This window comes from Lissotriton vulgaris, chromosome 4_1, assembly GCF_964263255.1.
Source record: "Lissotriton vulgaris chromosome 4_1, aLisVul1.2, whole genome shotgun sequence".
In the NCBI taxonomy this organism is placed as follows: Eukaryota; Metazoa; Chordata; class Amphibia; order Caudata; family Salamandridae; genus Lissotriton; species Lissotriton vulgaris.
In genome coordinates, this window is record NC_141691.1 from 611665637 (window position 1) to 611682717 (window position 17081).

General features: G+C 45.3%; 1 protein-coding gene across 6 annotated transcripts in view; it reads right to left on the reverse strand.

Moving 5' to 3' along the window:
* Positions 1-9870, reverse strand: part of AMPH (amphiphysin) — a 987297-nt gene extending 977427 nt beyond the window's left edge. For all 6 annotated transcript variants that reach the window (XM_086964852.1, XM_086964854.1, XM_086964849.1 and 3 more), the window contains exon 1: positions 9737-9870. In XM_086964852.1, the coding sequence (XP_086820978.1) occupies positions 9737-9805 (69 nt within the window). In that variant the 5' untranslated portion in view covers positions 9806-9870. The remainder of the gene's footprint in view (positions 1-9736) is intronic.
* Between the last annotated feature and the right edge of the window lie 7211 nt (positions 9871-17081).

The window sequence follows — 17081 nt, forward strand, 5'->3', positions numbered from 1 at the left end:
AAAATTCGTGAATTTGTGCGAATTTGCTGATTTTTTTTTGCGTGTTCGCGGGGCAATTTGCGTGTTTGCGGGGTGCTTTGCGTGTTCGCTGGGGTTTTTTTGTGCGAGACCGCTTGTTGTTGTGCCCTTCTGCTCTCTGCCCCACTCGTTTTTGTGCCATTCTGCCCTCTGCCCCACTCGTTTTTGTGCCCTTCTGCCCTCTGCCTCACTCGTTTTTGTGCCATTCTGCCCTCTGCCCCACTCGTTTTTGTGCCCTTCTGCCCTCTGCCCCACTCGTTTTTGTGCCCTTCTGCCCTCTGCCCCTCTCCTGTTTTATTTTAGAATGGCACCGGCAAGCTGCCAGCGCCATTCTAAAATAGTTACTAAGTTAGCTTCATCAGGAAGCACTAATAGATAAAATAAAGCAGGTGCTCAAATTCAGTTAAACTCGAGCACCTGCTTCTATTAGTGCTTCCTGTTGAAGCTAGCTTAGTAACTATTTTAAAATGGCGCTGGCAGCTTGCCGGCGCCATTCTAAAATAGTTATAAGCTTGAAGCTTGAACTTTTGCCCCCCCGAATCCGTTCCACTCGCGGATTCGTGGATTTTCGGCTAATTCACGGGAATTCGCGGATTGCGAATTAGCCGAAAATCCGCAAAATCCGCGAGCGGAATGGATTTTGCGCCTATACTTAATGGTATGGTATGGTATGGTATGGTAGGTATGGTAACAAGGTTTCTTCTCTGTACCTGTGTGCTACCCCTTAGTACATGTCATTATCCTGCCGATTAAATACATCACATGTGCTCTTGAGTGAGCTTGCTGCAGTCATCTCATATGCTTAGTTTCATATACAGTTCTGTACTCTTGCAGTGTTATCATAATGCTGATTACATCTCTGTACAACTCCTAGAAGCATTGATTTAAACTAGATACTGTTGTAGGCATAAGCTGTGCCAGTTTAGGCATAGATGAGCGAATAACAGATTGGGCAGGACATGCATTCATGGTCATGCGACATAAATGGATCAACAGACCATAAGAAAAACAGAAATAAGCCTTAGCACTGCCTTTCAAGAAAAGTAACATAAATGTCTTCAGAAGCAACTTAGAGTGCACGTGATATGCAATTAACTCAGCTCATCTTGCATCCTCACTGGCCGTCATTCAAACATTTTACAGACAGCTGTCATTATCCAGGTTCAAGTATCTTTAGTATTTGAACTAGCAACCTGTTGAAGAAATTGCCTTTCTCTCCAGTCCTATTCGGTTTTGACATCAATTCAGCTCTTAGACCAAATACAAGCCAAAAATATTGTATATTTTTTCTTAGGTGATTTCCCAAGAGGAGATACTAACAGAAAACAGAGATTTTTTAAATCTATTTATAAAGTTTTGTATAGCGCGAACATGACTCTAGAGGGTTTCATAGCACTTTATATTGTAGGGTAGGTAGGATACAGTTGTAAGAATAGACACTCATCACATATATGAGAGTAGCATAGCAAGACTGGTATCTATGGTTGCAAATCAGTGTAGAGGTCACGCTAAGCATCGGAACAATAGGCAGGTAAATAAACAATAAAAAATAATGTATCTTAGGGCAGAAACTTGTTCATTAGAATTGTTTTTACAGCTTTTCTGAATGAAGAGGTACATGAAATTTGGCGGATATCCAGTGGCAGAGGGTTCCATGTGTTCCGGGTGATACCTGAGAAGGCTCTGGAGCTCATTCTCTTTTTGTGGAACATCTGGGGTTTCAGTAGCAGTGAACTCACCCTGCGTGAGGATTTGCATCCCCCATATAACTCTAGCTTTTGTGCCAGTCTGAACACAGTCTGCTCACTAAACAAAAACAGAGTTCACCAGTAAGTGGAGCCTGGTAGAACAGCTCTCTCTTCAACCTCTTTGAAATGAGTAAGCTTCATATTTGAATTCCTTTTTTAAGAAAGGACATAAAATAATAAAACTTGAAAGTGCTATTCAGCATCACCAGTTAGCAAAAACACAGCATCCTGCTTGTTAGTAAGCTGCTCAAGATGTAAACATTTGACCCCCCTTTTAAGAATATCTAAAGCAGACTATATAGTTTGTCTGTCATTATGTGATTCACATTTTTCTACGGCCCATTACACCATAGAGCACACATCAATTGGTGAGCCCACTTCAGTCATTTGCTAACTTCACTGTAAGTGACAGCATCCTCCTCTTTCACAAGGAGCACCATTTCCTCACTAAGTAATTCCTTTCACTGCCCAGGACAAGCACTGACAGAGCTCAAATAACCGTCAGACTTATTGCCTACAGCTTTGAGAAAGCAAATATGTTTTTCTTCTGCCAATTTGTTTTTATTTTGATGAGGAATCGGCAGCTCCTCCAGCAGTAAAGATTTACATAAAAACATGAAAAACAACAAAATAGGCATTGTCAAAGCTAGAAGGTTTGCAACCAGTGCCAGAAACATTGACTTTGTCAATGCTTGTTAAATCTATGATACTGATTCATATAGTCACTTAACAGAACACCTCTGCCATTTTAGTTCCTAAACTCAGATAGCATCCAACCACTTAAAGCCAGGAATCTGCGAATCAGTTCTTATTGCCAATTAGCAAAGTCAGACTTTCCACATATCTCGACAAACCATTCTCTGCCACGGCTCCTAGCATTTGGAATTCCCTACTCCAGTACCTCTGATAGGAAACTCTCTATTTCATTTTAGGAAAAGTGCTTAACATCTGGCTTTTTCACCAATTCCTTTTTTGCAAATGTTATATTCTTTTTTAGATTGAGCCTAGAGTCAGCGTGCAAGCGCTGCTCTAGAGAAGATCTGAGGTAGTTAAGTACATGAGGAAAGCCCCGCCCATATTTTTCATTGGTCTGTATCTTTGTCCTTTCTAAATGCTGACTTCCAATTGGTTTATAGGCGTGTTAGTCCCTTCTTATGATGGCCATGTCGTCATTTGTATCCTTCCATGGCTACTGGCCCCTTTACTTTGAGTGTTGCACTGTATGTGTTATTTAGGTTGTGAGCACTATTTTCTTTAATGAGGTTCTCTTACTGCCCATGCCTTCTCCACCCTGCACTTCTGTTGTTTGTGCCTTCTCGCCCCCTCCCACCGGCACTCCCATTGCCTGTGTCTTCTTCCCCCTTCAGCACACTCCTGTTGTCCATGCCTTCTCGCACCCCCATCTGCACTCAAGCTGTTTGTGCCTTCTCGTCCCCCTGCCTACAAAGAGTGGCCACTATGGTTTTATTACCTACTTGACTGGTAAAAAAAAGTGCAACAAATCATTCATGAGGAACAGTGTATCACTTTCAAATGCAATCTCTTTGTTACAAGCACTCGCAGTAGGACAGTTTTTGTTGGTAATAAAAAAAAATGTTGTTTCTTATATTCCTGTAAGAAATGGTATTTCTGATTGGTTGGGGCATGCGCCTAAGCCAGGCAGAAACCACCACTCTAGTCAGGACAAGGGAGTTACATGCTGAAGATAAGCCCTGCTTACCCCATTGGTAGTTTGGCAGAGCAGTCAGGCTTATCCCAGAGGCAATGTGTAATGCATTTCCGCAACACACTCACACAACAGCGGCACACTAGGCACACCACAAAAGAAACTCCACACAAGGTTATATAAAAATAGCCTTTGTACTATCCAGAAAAACACATTAGAACACAATCACTTATGTATACTGTGCCACCAGGCACTTGTCATGACTTCACAGGTAGTACATAAATCACCTTGCCAATCAGGCAATTGTCATAACATTACATACATTGCAAGGCCAATCGGGCCACTGTCATAACTAGTACATTTAGGAACCAGTAGCTACTGGTAATATTGCACTCAGCACAACATGTTATGCATACATATGATCATCAGTGCACCTTTGCACACACTTGCCACAATACCTGTATTGTGAGCACATCATGCCCACCTTAGCCATGTGCGATTCATATAATCCCTCTTAGCGTGGGGATCACAAAGTCAAGTCAGGCAACCACAAGGAGCCGCCTTTGCACTTCTATTATGCAGTATACATGCTCTGGGCCTCTCAGGCTACTGGGCCATCTGCCCAACTAATACCAGGAATACTGTAGTCCCTATCAGGGGCTTCCGTCGAGGTCTCACCCCGAGCGGCCCACTAAAACAATGCCCCCGATATGCATACCACCAGTAGGGGAGGCAACCGCTCTACCCACGTTGGCCGAGGACCTCCCTATATACAACTGACTGGCCCCCGCGAGTGCACAGCCCGCAGACAAATATTGCCAAGGCCATAGCTCTCCCTGTAGAGCGGGGCCTCCTGCAGTCCTCACAGGGTGTGCAGCCCCTCTGGCTGCACAGAACTGGAAAAGGGTTCCCGATTCCTTCAGGGCAAGGGAACCCCTCGTGGACCCCTCCACACGCAGGGTAAACAATCGGCGGCAGTGGAGAAGCGATCACTGCCACGCACTCTGACTGCCTTGAAGCAGCAGCCCCGGCTTCCTTAGGGAGTGAGGGACTCACAGCGTGAGCTTTTTTCTTTCCTCTGACAGCTTCGCTCTTGGAAGGCATCCTCCGCATGACTTCCGGCTTCTCCCGCAACTCCCTCGTTGCTACGGCAAATCGCTGGGAGAGCTACACTCCGCCTCATGGATGGCGTCAACTTCTTTCTCAATTCAGGCTTCCTCCTGACAGCCCTCAACGAGAACTCCCCCTGAGTTCTCAATAATTAGAACTTGCGGTGCAGTGTTAGATCCAGACACACAGAGCCACGGCCTGAGAGGAGGGGGCGGGGATGCCCATGCTGCAGGGCACACCCCAACAGCTTTCCTCGGCGTCAGCGCTGTGTCAGCCCACTCTCTGGACAGCAGAATTAAAGAGCGCTCACCAGCACTATAAGTTCCCCAGCACAGGGGCAGAGAAAAAGGGGCACAAGCAGGCCTGAATGCAGGGCCTCTTGGCAGAGGGCAGTCCCTTCAGCTACCCAGCAGGCAGCAGGTAGATGCAAATGGCAGTTCCTCCTGTCACGCAGCAGTCCTCACTGTCCTCTTCTGTTTTAGCCCCAAGGAAGCTCAACAGACATGGGGTCACAGTCCCAGTACTTATACCAGTAAGTGTCTTTGTCCCCCCTTTGCCAGTTCTCTGAGCCCAGTCCAAACCAGTTCTGGGGAGGCACTTTGCAAGTGCACAACACTCCCCATTGTAAGTGCAAGCCCTGGCCCCTTACACATCACAGGGGGTAGAGCCATCATCGTGAAAGGAAGGCACAGCCCTATTCAGGTGCAGTTGCTACTCCTACCACCACTCCAAATGCAGAACAGGCCTATTCAGCCTAGAGCTGACTAGTCCAGACTCTCTGAAGCCACTGCACCTCCCAAGCCCCTGTTACTCCAGAGCCAGACAGTCAATTCACATCCTAGCAGAGGACCAAAGACATATAGCCCACAAAAATGCCTACTTCTAAAAGTGGAAATTCTAAAATAGCATTATTAAATCTGCGAACACCAATATGCAGCATTTATCACCACTATTCCAAACATACCAAACTTGATCACGCTACCCCTCTCATGTTAGGAATTACCACTGAAGCACATATCTAGGAATCCCCAATGCATCCCTGTGAGAGGGCAGCCTCACAGCAGTGAGAAACCAAATAAGCTATTTGTCACTACCAGAACACAGTTAAGGCATATGTGCTACCTTTTACCGACACCCTGCCAATAGGGCTAGCTAGGGCCTACCTTAGGGGTGACTGATATGTAGTAAAAGGGGAGTCACAGACAAGGCAACCACTTTATGTGCCACGTCACAGCGGCAGTAAACTGTGTGTGCAGGCCCTGTAGTGGCAGAGGCCTGAGACAGGTTTGAAAGGCTACTTTGGGGGGTGGCGCAACCAGCGCTGCAAGCCCACCAGTAGCATTTAATTTACTGGCCCTGAGCATATGAGATACCACTATACAAGGGACTGATAGGTAAATGAAATATGCCAAACAGGTATAGACCAATCTTACCAAGTTTACCATAGAATGCACATGCACTTTAGCACTGAACAGCAGTGATAAAGTGCCCAGAGTCCTAAAAGCAAACACAACAGGTCAGAAAAAATACAGGAGGAAGGCAAAAAGTTATGGGATGACCCTGCAAAAAGGGCCAAGTCCAACAATTCCTAAACCACAGAGCTTGGAGGTTTGCGTTATTCTGCTACAAAATGTAATTAAAGGGAAACTAATAAGCGCAGCTGAGCGATAAAAAAATTATAATTGTTGGACCACATTTCTAACAGTAATGTAAAGCAGAATGTAACCTGTAATAGATTTTTATGTAATCTCTGCGTTCTTTGCTGGCTAACAAAGTTTAAATGAATTCTTCATGTAAATAAACTGTGTGATATATTTAAGTCAGAAGTCAGTTTCCTTGGGATTTTTCGGACTAATGGATTGGCAATCACCTGCCAGGACCACCCCTCGAGAATATTCGGAAGTAACATTGATAAATGTTTTCATTGAATACATCCTACGTAGTCAGCAGAGTTCACAGACAGCCTCACTGCATAAAACCTAAGGTGCAAGCCAAGATTCAAACATAGGAATGTCTACCACTCCGTAAACTCCCCCTACTTCACGGAAGGTTTGATCGGTCGTGATCAGTACATCTATGCTTTGCGCTCTACATCAATAGTTCCCACAGTATGGGGGAAAAAACGACGACCCGGATGTTTTAGTTCAATGCCCACATTGCAAAAATAAAATAAGCTAGAATAGTCCATATGGTCAACGTTGTAGAGTGTTTTCACTAGGACTGGGCAGAATTTCAATTACTCTGAAGTAATCAGATTAATTTCTGTGATTATGCGCTACTCTTTGATGTGGTTACCGAAAATTATGCACTTACTCCTGCTAGGGCAATTAAGGGTAATTTGGGGGGAGTCTACAGCAAGAGCATATTAAGCGAGTGTGAGTGGCTTCTAGCTCTTGCTATTCATGTTCTACAGCATTTAGCGCTGCTTTTTAGTGCAAAATGCATCCTCAGGTCCATTTTCGGATGCAAGGGTGTGTTCTGCAGGAAGAAAATAGTGCTAAAGGCTGGTAACAAGTTGGGGTAAATTCTTGTTTTACTAGTCCCTCAAAATATACCTACAGTGGGCTGTGGCTCTGACCAGAGGAATATTTCTGTTTCATCACATGCAGAGAATTATTCTACATCCTAAGTAGTCCTTGCATTGCAACTCTTGAAGGACTATGTTACATCTCAAAAGTACACCCAACCAACAAGAATTATATTATTTATCTCCTCGATGCATTACACACTGAAAATAATGATTGTTTTTTCTTTGTCACTGCAGAAGGCAATTTTTTAAATGTTTTAGTTAGGGGTCAAATGCAAGCCAGGCCTTTTGACTTTGCCAATGGTTGTTTAGTACCAGGAATCCTACTGTTCTGAACATCAAGTGATCCTCTATTGCTGGAAACAAATGCATTCTAACTGAGTTTTTTAATTTTATTTTACAAGCATGTTTTTCTGTATTTAAAGAATAAGCACAAACGTGTTTTTAATGTTTGCACCTACACGGGGGAGATGTACGATGATATATATATATATGTATATATATATATAGATATATATCTATATATATATATATATATATATATATATATATATATATATATATATAATATATTTATTTTTAAACAAGAAAAGACCGCACAGGACAGAAGGTGGCCTCTTGGGATGAGTGGCTCACGTGATGCAGAGATGGGCGTGGCCGCACACGGGGCAGCTCCATTCAGCTGCTAGGACCCCCTGGGAGGGTTCACCGTGACTCAGAGCCAGGCAGACAGGGTATTAAAGGAAATACAATCCGCTTACTCCTCTGGGTTCACGGCGCGCGACGCTCAGATGGAGCAAACTCCAGCACGAGCAGGGATGAGCACATAATAACAACAGGTGCAGAGCTCTGCGGCGCAAGGTGTGCACTGCCTTCCAACGCGCATGTCCGTACTATCTACTTTTTACTCTTTCGAGAACTAAATAGTGCTCTTAGACAGAGGCTAGGCATGGCTCAGAGTCTGAATCAAGTGTGCAGTGACACCCACCTATTGTGTTTGTTTCCGGCTGCCAGGTTATGCCCTGTAAAATTGCGCGTAAACAAAACCGCTCGTGTGAAACAGACAGAGGAAGATGTTATTTAATAGTGTGTGTGTGTGAGATATAGTCAGAATGTGGGTGTTTGTGCATGTGTGTGTGCACGCACGTGTATGGCGTGCACGAGGAAGATATCATTGTAGCTGTTACAATATGTGGGAAGATTGGCATGTGGGTCGAGATGTCTGTGACTGTACTATTGTGCAGTTTTGTCTGCGTTACATATCACGTGTGTTTCTGTGTGTGTTTGTGCGTGCGCGTGTTTACCCGCTTGTTTATTTTGATGGGTTGTGGCTTGCAATAGATTCAATTATTTGTGTCCGTCTATCTGTTTTCCAGTTTTTCTTACTACTTCCCTCTCCCACACGGGCACATACTGGCAGGTCTGCTGTTCTCTCAAACAGGCCTCTCTTTCTCTTCTTCTAATTCTTTCACTCTATTTCCCACGCTGTTTGTCCCCCTCTTTCACAGCCTCCTCGAAGAGGGCTATGGCTGCCTCCGTGTCACTCTGTTACTCTGAAGTACTGGCTGTGCCTTTCACCGTCACTCACGCTCATATCGGGGCTCAGGGCTCATCCGTGCCTTTCCCCATCTCAGTCACGCGCACGCCGTGGGGGTGAGGACACTACACGGAAACACGCGGATCAATGAACCTGAGCGCAAGAGATACATTCCTGAACTCGTGACAATACAAATGAATGTTCCCATTTAAAATCACAAAGTAAAATGCGGCTGACCATGTACTGTAAATTCCTCAGTATACCATTAACATGACGTGCATTTAGCAGGACTTGAAAACATAAAGCGGCGAGTTGCCTTTTCTGACGGGCGCAGGCAGCTCGGCTCACGTGCCCACGCTATAAATATTCATCCTTTGTCTATGCTCTGACGGGCCCGACAGCCCGGGGTATCCCCAGAGGCGCAGAGCCTTTTTCCGGTTTCTCTGCGTCCCTTGGCAGTAGTCTGCATGTGTTTGGGGCTCTGACCTCCAGCAGAAGGACAGCCCGTGGTAGGACACGCTCGCCTCTGCTTCTTCGTACACTGAAAACCCATCCCAGGACACTGTCAAAGACGATCCTTCCCTTCCTCCGCATTATTGATCGGTCTCAGAACAACATCGACTCCCTCAGCCCCGTCCTTGCCCGCTCGGTCCTGCCTGCGAATACGGTGAGGCGCCCTGACAGCAGCAGGACGCGGCGGGGGATGCCTGCCTGTTCTGGCTGCTGTCTAGGAAGGTGGGAGGGCCACCCCGGCCCAATTCACCTAGGGAAGGTGGCACCCTTTGGGCATTCGTAACCATGTACGCCGGCGCGGTAGCATCGCACAACACGGAACTAGAATACTAACACAACAGTATGTTAACACATCATCATTCCTGCACATCTCATGGAAGGTAGTGTAACCGGCCAAGCTTCCCTGGCACCTGCCTCATGGGGTCCCTGCACACCAAGCATCGCGTGCCCAGTGCCAGCGACGACTCCTCCCCCGGTCCCCAACCCCCACACGCTGTCCACATTGCAAACGACAAAGAAGGCGGCAGCATCCCCCAGATCGTGCCCTTTCCACTCTCGGATACTGCCGTCTGGGGCGCAGCAGCCTACCCGCTCCCCGCTCCTCGGCCCCCTTGTACCTTTTCCTGAGCTCTGCTCAGCCGCTTCTGCACGTTTTTGGCAAAGACGCCTGATTTCATGTCAGCCATGGCTGCTGCTGTTGCTGGACCAGGGAGCCTAGTGAGGGAGAGAGCCCAGGGGCTGAGAGGCAGCAGGCAGATCTGAGGAAAGGGTGGGAGGAGCAACCAGGAGCAGTGGGCGGGGCCACGAACACTTTAAAGGTACACAGAGGCAAGAACAAATTGTCTTCTGCGGAGACACCAATTCACCCAAGCACCATGTGTGTTGGCGTAGGTCTGCACAGTGTCTGCTTTGGTATTCAGTCCTACGCTCTCTCTTCAGCACCTCTGTGCCCAGCAGCGTCCACGAGCACTCTGTGCTCTCCATGGTGCTGAACATGGTTACAGCCGCAAAGCATTTGCTTTGGTTGGCACTTGCTGCCGTCTCCTCGTAATACACGCACCAACGCCTGGTTTAATTCATACCAGCATCCGCAGAAACCAACGGCACCAGCCTGAATCCTTGCACAGCAACAGACCACACTGCTACCTACTCTAGCTAATCTGAACTCTTACCATGCAAAAATAGATACTCCGGATCTAATAAACTGCTATTCAAGGTGTGGAGGCATAAAGGGGGCGGAGCCACGGGGAGGCATGAGGAGATGGACCAGACAGTTAACTTATATATTTGTTTTTGTTCCTTAAACTCTGCCCCCCAAAACATTAGCATCAACTACAAATGTGACAGTAAATCTGCTCTGGCTTACTCGATTGGTCATAAACAGGCTGCATTCTGAGTAGATATCTGTGTACCCAGCAATTTCGAGGGTAGAATAACTGTAAGATAACACAGGCGGTTAATGCCCTTGTTGGAGATAATAATAATAATAATAATAATAATAATACCATTTCTAAAGCGCCTGGTTACACTCAGCACAGTGTGTCCCCGCGCTAACCATGATAGCTATGTAATTGTAACTGTATTTATATAGCACCATGTGTTGTCTAGTCACATGTGTGACTCATCATGAAATAGCACAGAAGGCTAATGCACCTGCTTAAAAGCATAACTTGTAAGGTACAGGTCACTGATTTGTATTTTATGTACTTAGCTCAGATGCTTACTGCTTCTGTTGCAGAAATCCTTGTATTACCTGTAGTTCACTAGTTACATTGTTGTTATATAGCACAGCCAGTTATGAATCAACATCAAGGAGCTGTATGCAAATGGGAAGGCATAAGTTTAGAACCTTATTTTTCTTCTCAATCTTTTGTTATTCGAAGTTTGCTTGAATGGCGTCCTTTGGTTAGTAATACAGCCTTACCTCATGTTGGAAAATGACCCTCTCCGAAGGGTCACCCCAAACTTTTTACCAACCTCTGCCTCCCTTTCTGCCTTTGCTTTTTTGGCTTTATCACTCTGCTCTAAGCACTTTACCACTGCTATCCAGTGCTAAAGTGCATGCCATCTCGTCTCTAAACATAGTTTGATTGATACATCCTCCTGTTTGACATATTTATTTTACCTATTCATCCCCAGTAAATTGCACTACATGTCCCCAGGGCGTGTACATTGAATGCTACTAGTGGGCCTGCGCTGTAAAAACACGGGTTGACCCAATAAGTCGCTGGGACCTGGGTGAATTAGTGATGCAAACAGAGTGGTCCCAGATACTAGAGCAATTAGACCAAGATTAAATAATATCTCAACTAAATTCAAAAAAGATATCGCAACATTGTTTTTAATCACAACGTGTACAAAGATATTCAATAAAACTCTGTTCATAAAATACATCAATATTTGATCATAAATGATGCCCCTAACAGGATGGAAAGGGAAGGGTGGTGATTGGGAAGTGAAGGAACTATACAAATAACAAAACATTGGTCACTTTGACCTCAATGAAAAATTGCTAATAATTAATTAACACAGGCTAAAGATCACAATTCATAAATGAATCAAACAAACTCATGCCTATCGAAACAAAATCACAAATGATAAACAGGGACGAAGGCTGAGGATGGAAAAAGTGTTGACGTTTCGACCCAAAATGTGCCTTATTAATGAGATAGATTGAACGGTGTACATCAGACACATCCGATTGCTGTTTAATCTGCGACACTCCATTTCCAATTTATTGGCCCTCCTGCATCCCTGTCCTGATGAAGACCCTCTAGCAAGGCTCTACTGCATGCCTGCATCAATTTGGGTCGAAACGTCGACACTTTTTCCATCCTCAGCCTTCGTCCCCATTTATCATTTGTGATTTTGTTTTGATAGGCATGAGTTTGTTTGATTAATTTATGAATTGTGATCTTTAGCCTGTGTTAATTAATTATTAGCAATTTTTCATTGAGGTCAAAGTGACCACTGTTTTGTTATTTGTATAGTTCCTTCACTTCCCAATCACAACACTTCCCTTTACATCCTGTTAGGGGCATCATTTATGATCAAATATTGATGTATTTTATGATCAGTGTTTTATTGAATATCTTTGTACACGTTGTGATTAAAAACAATGTTGTGATATCTTTTTTGAATTTGGTTGAGATATTATTTAATCTTGGTCTAATTGCTCTAGTATCTGGGACCACTCTGTTAGCATCACTAGTGGGCCTGCAGCACTGATTGTGCCACCGACATAAGTAGGTGCAGCAACTGTGTGTGCAGACTACACTGCTGTTAGAAATGAAATTCCTGGTTGGCTGAGGTATGCACCCAGGCCAGGCAGGAATCACCACTAAAGTCAGGGTAAGCTTAGTACACACTAAAAGATAGTATGTGCTCACCCACAGTTTAGTTTAGTTTATGCATTTATAGCGCGCGTAATTCACCGGCAGACGGTCTCAGAGCGCGAACAGATGTACCCAGACAAGAATGCAGTGTCAAGCGGAGCTCATGGGAGGTGATTTAGAATAACAATGTTTTGAGGCTTTTCCTGAAGGATCAGTAGTTATTATCGGCTCTGAATGACAGTGGGAGGGAGTTCCATAGATCAGGAGCGAGTTTAGAAAAACTGCGATCTCCATTCCTCACTGTGCGAACTTTAGGGACACATAGAAGGTTTTTGTCAGCCGATCTGAGGGTTCTGGTCGAAAGATAGCTAGTTAGTTTTTACTTCAAGTAGGCAGGTCCCTGGGCATGAATTGACTTGTGTACCAAGCAGCAGATCTTAAATTTTACCCTTTTCCTTACTGGCAACCAGTGGAGCTTAGTGAGGGTAAGGGCAGAAGGGGTGCGAGGCGGCAAGTTAAGAGTCAGTCTGGCTGCTGTGTTTTGCAGCACCTGCAACTTTGTCAGTGCTCCTTCGTTGATGTTCGCTAGCAGTGCATTCCCATAGTCGAGGCGACTAATTATGAGGCCTTGGATGAGGGGTTTGCGACAGTCTATGGGAAGCCACCTAAAAATCTTCCTGAGGCTTTTCATGATTCCAAAGCTCGTCTGGACTACCTTGTTGACGTGCGGTGACATAGATAGTGTATCATCTAATAGGATGCCGAGGTTCTTCACAGTTTCCTTGGGCATTGGACACTGCCCTAGCTCGTTTGGCCACCAATCGGCTGACCAAGTCTTCTTTGCCGGGCCAAAGAGCATGATCTCAGTTTTAGCCGTATTCAACATGAGATAGTTCTTAGCCATCCAGGTGTTTATGGCTATCATGCAGTTGCTAAATCTGGTTTGGACATCTAGCAAATTATGTCCCCACTTAATCAAGATTTGGGTGTCGTCGGCATAAGATACCGTATCGAACCCAAAGCTTCTAATGATATTTGCTAGAGGGGAGAGGTAAACATTGAAAAGGGTGGGGCTGAGTATTGAGCCCTGGGGGACTCCCTTATCATTCTCCACCATGTCAGATAGGAAAGGGCCTATTTTGACTCTAGATCGTCTGTCCTTGAGATAGCTCTTGATTCAGCTAAGGGCAAGGCCCCTGACACCAATCTCTTCCAGCCTCTGGAAGAGATTGGTGTCAGGGGCCTTGCCCAGGGGACACCATCTCCCACAGTATGCTGTGGGAGATGGTGTCGAAGGCTGCCGACAAATCGAGCAGGATGAGAATCGCCGATTGCTTGGAATCAAGAGCTAGTCTGATGTTGTCCACTATCTCTACAAGAGCCGTCTCCGTGCTATGGGACGCTCTGAAGCCTGATTGAGATGTATCCAGGATGCCGTTATCCTCTGGAAATTTGGTCATTTGAGCGTTGATGGAAGCTTCCATGATCTTACTAAAAAGTGGAAGCAGGGCGATGGGGCGATAATTTATCGATTGGTTGGGGTCGGCATTGTTTTTTTTCAGGATGGGTTGGATCAAAGCTTCCTTCCAAACGGAGGGGACAGTAGCTTGGCTAAGTGATACATTAAAGATGTTGGTTACGATTGGCACCAGTGCGGGGCCAAGTTTGGTCAGGATCTGAACGGAAGCAACGTCGTTGGGAGAGCCTGATTTAGCTTTATTCAGCCTGATATTTACCTCTTCCTCTGTGATTGGATTGAATGTATTGAGCTTGTAGTCGCAAGGAGAGTTCAGAGGATTGAAGGGTTCATTCTGGATTGCCCGCACCCTGTCAATGGGTTCATTGGGAAAGGTCCTATGGATGGCATCGATTTTATCCTTAAAATATGAGGCAAGTGAGTCTGCCCATTTCTGAGATTCAGGGGTAGATAGGTGGCATTGCAGGGGAGAAGTAAATCCTTTCACTATAGCGCATAGTTCCATGTCTGAATTACCTGCCTTCCTTATCTTTTCATTGAGATATGTTTTTTTGGCCAGGGCAATGTTATTCATATATCTTTTATGAAGGGATTTATAGAGGGTTTTATTTTCGTTACTCTTGGTCTTCCTCCATCTGCGTTCTGCTACCCTGGCGTTTTGGTTATTTTGCTTTAACTCATCTGTAAACCAGGGAGCTTTATTCGAGGGGCATTTTATTTGTCGTTTAGGCGCTATGATGTCCAGAGCGTTGACTATAGCTCCATCCAAGTCGGAAACAATTTTATCAATGGGGGATTCAGAACCCAAATCAGGTGGAGTAAATATTTCCGCAAACTCGGTGACATTGATGTTTTTCCACGGGCGGCAGGATTTTAGGTTCTTGTTGTGAGACGATACCCTTTCATAACTTTGTATTTCGAAATTAATAAGACTGTGGTCAGACCAAAGAATAGGCACTAGATCTATCAGTCTGGATTGTTGGGCGTTGGTACACACTACATCCAGCGTATGTCCAGCTTTATGTGTCGGGCCTGTCTCTAACATCCTTAGATCCAAAGAGTGGAAACTATTTATTAGCTCCACTGAATGAGGATCTTGGGTCAGCTCCAAGTGATAGTTAAAATCTCCCAATAATAGGAAGTTAGAGCTGGTCAAAACATGAGGGGCTATAAGCTCGACCAGCTTGGTAACAAAATTGGCTTTGGCGTCTGGTGGTCGATATACTAGAGCACCTTTCCAAGAGGTATTATTACCAATTTTGAGCAAGAAGATCAGAAACTCGCCTTCCGCTATCTGGTGTGAGTCAATGATACTAACTTTTACCCCAGCTTTGTGAATAATCGCAAGCCCTCCACCCCTTTTTACTGTCCTGTCAAGATGGCATATTTTATAATCCTCGGGTAAGGCCAAAGCAATGTCCGGTAGAGATGACTCCTGGAGCCAAGACTCAGTAATGAAAAATAGGTCAGGGGCCTGTTGATCAAGTAGGGCCCAAATTTGGAGGACGTGTTTAGGCAATGAGCGTACGTTGCCGTATATGCAGGATAGTGCTGTGTCTGTGATGGAGGTGCTCAGCTTCGAGTCATTTAGGCAAATTAATGGTTCGGTGTTAAAAGATAATAGCTCCGTCCTAGTATAACTGATTCGCTCCATAGCCAATGTGAATACTGAGGGGAGACGGGATTACCCACAGGTAGTTTGGCACACAGCAATCAGGCTTATCTAAGAGGCAACTTGTAAAGTATTTGTGCAACACACATACACACACAGTAACACAATGAATATACAACAAAAGACTCCACCCAAGTTTAGAAAAATAGATTATTATATAATGAACAAAACAAGGTCAAAATGACTAAAATTCAATGAATAACAGTTGAGATGTTGAATTTCAAAAGAATAAATGCAGTGTAGCAGTTAGAAGTAAATAGCGCTTTAGAGGTTACTTGAGGTCACCCTGAACCGGGGCAAAGTCAAAGTTCAGTTCGCCCTTGATGGATCGCCAGCCAGCTACAGGACCTATGCTGGCTCGCTGAACAATGTACTTTTCCTGGTTGCAACAGTGAGATGTATCATGAGATGCATTGATGTGGGTCCCGCAAGTCAAGGATGCATTAATTTTCTCCATGCGCTGATGGTGATGGGTCGGTTCCATAGATGGGTGCTGGAGTCGAGAGGCATTGAGTGATGCATCGGGTTTCCTCACACAGTGGATGGGATAACTTGATCTCTCCAAGCTGCAGTGGCGGTGATACACTGTCCAATGCATTGATTTCGAGAGGCAACTTGCTGGTTCTGATGCACTGCACCAATTTCACCTCCAAAACCAAGTCATTGCGCCAGTTTTGCTACACGCAGATAGGAAATGCATCGAAGTTCATGTTGCAAGTATCTGGTCCACACCCAGTAAGCCAAGCACAGGAGCAGGGGTCAATCCTTTGATATCTCTGAGTCTTAAGCAAAAGGAGACAAACCAACAAGCCCTTGAAGCACACTTGGAGTGAAGGCAGAGTCAGAGAGCAACATACAGCAGGGCAATAAGAACAAAAGCAGGCCTTCCAGATCAGCAGTCCAATTGAGCCCTTTCAGTAGCACAGCAGTTCTTCTGACAAAGACCAGTACTGTCTGTTGTTAGGGGGTCAGAGAACCAGTTCTTTTACCCAAAAGTGCCTTTAATGTGGGGGTGACTTTAAAGCAGCTCCATGAAGTGCACAGGTCCATCTTTCAATCCATCCCTGTCTGCCAGGCTATCTGCGAAGGTAAATCAGCCCTTTGTGTGGGGGCAGGAGACTATGAAGTGTTAGTCCCTCCCTTTTTTCCTGCCAAGCCAGGGCCTTCAGAATGCAGATGTATGTAGATGGGTACTCAAAAACATCTATCCTTCCTGTGTTTGTGGCTGTTAGAAATTAGATTTCTGGTTGGCTAAGGCTTGCGCCAAAGCCAGGCAGAAACCACCACTCTGGTCAGGGCAAGGGAGTTACACGCTGACGATAACCCCTGCCCACACCCTTGGTAGCTTGGCACGAACAGTCAGGCTTATCCCAGAGGCAATATGTAGGAGAGTAGGATCTTCTCATATGGTTACCCCCACTTTTTGCTGATGTTTCACTGTTTTTCGACATTAGTCTGGCTGGGGCCCTGCTACCCAG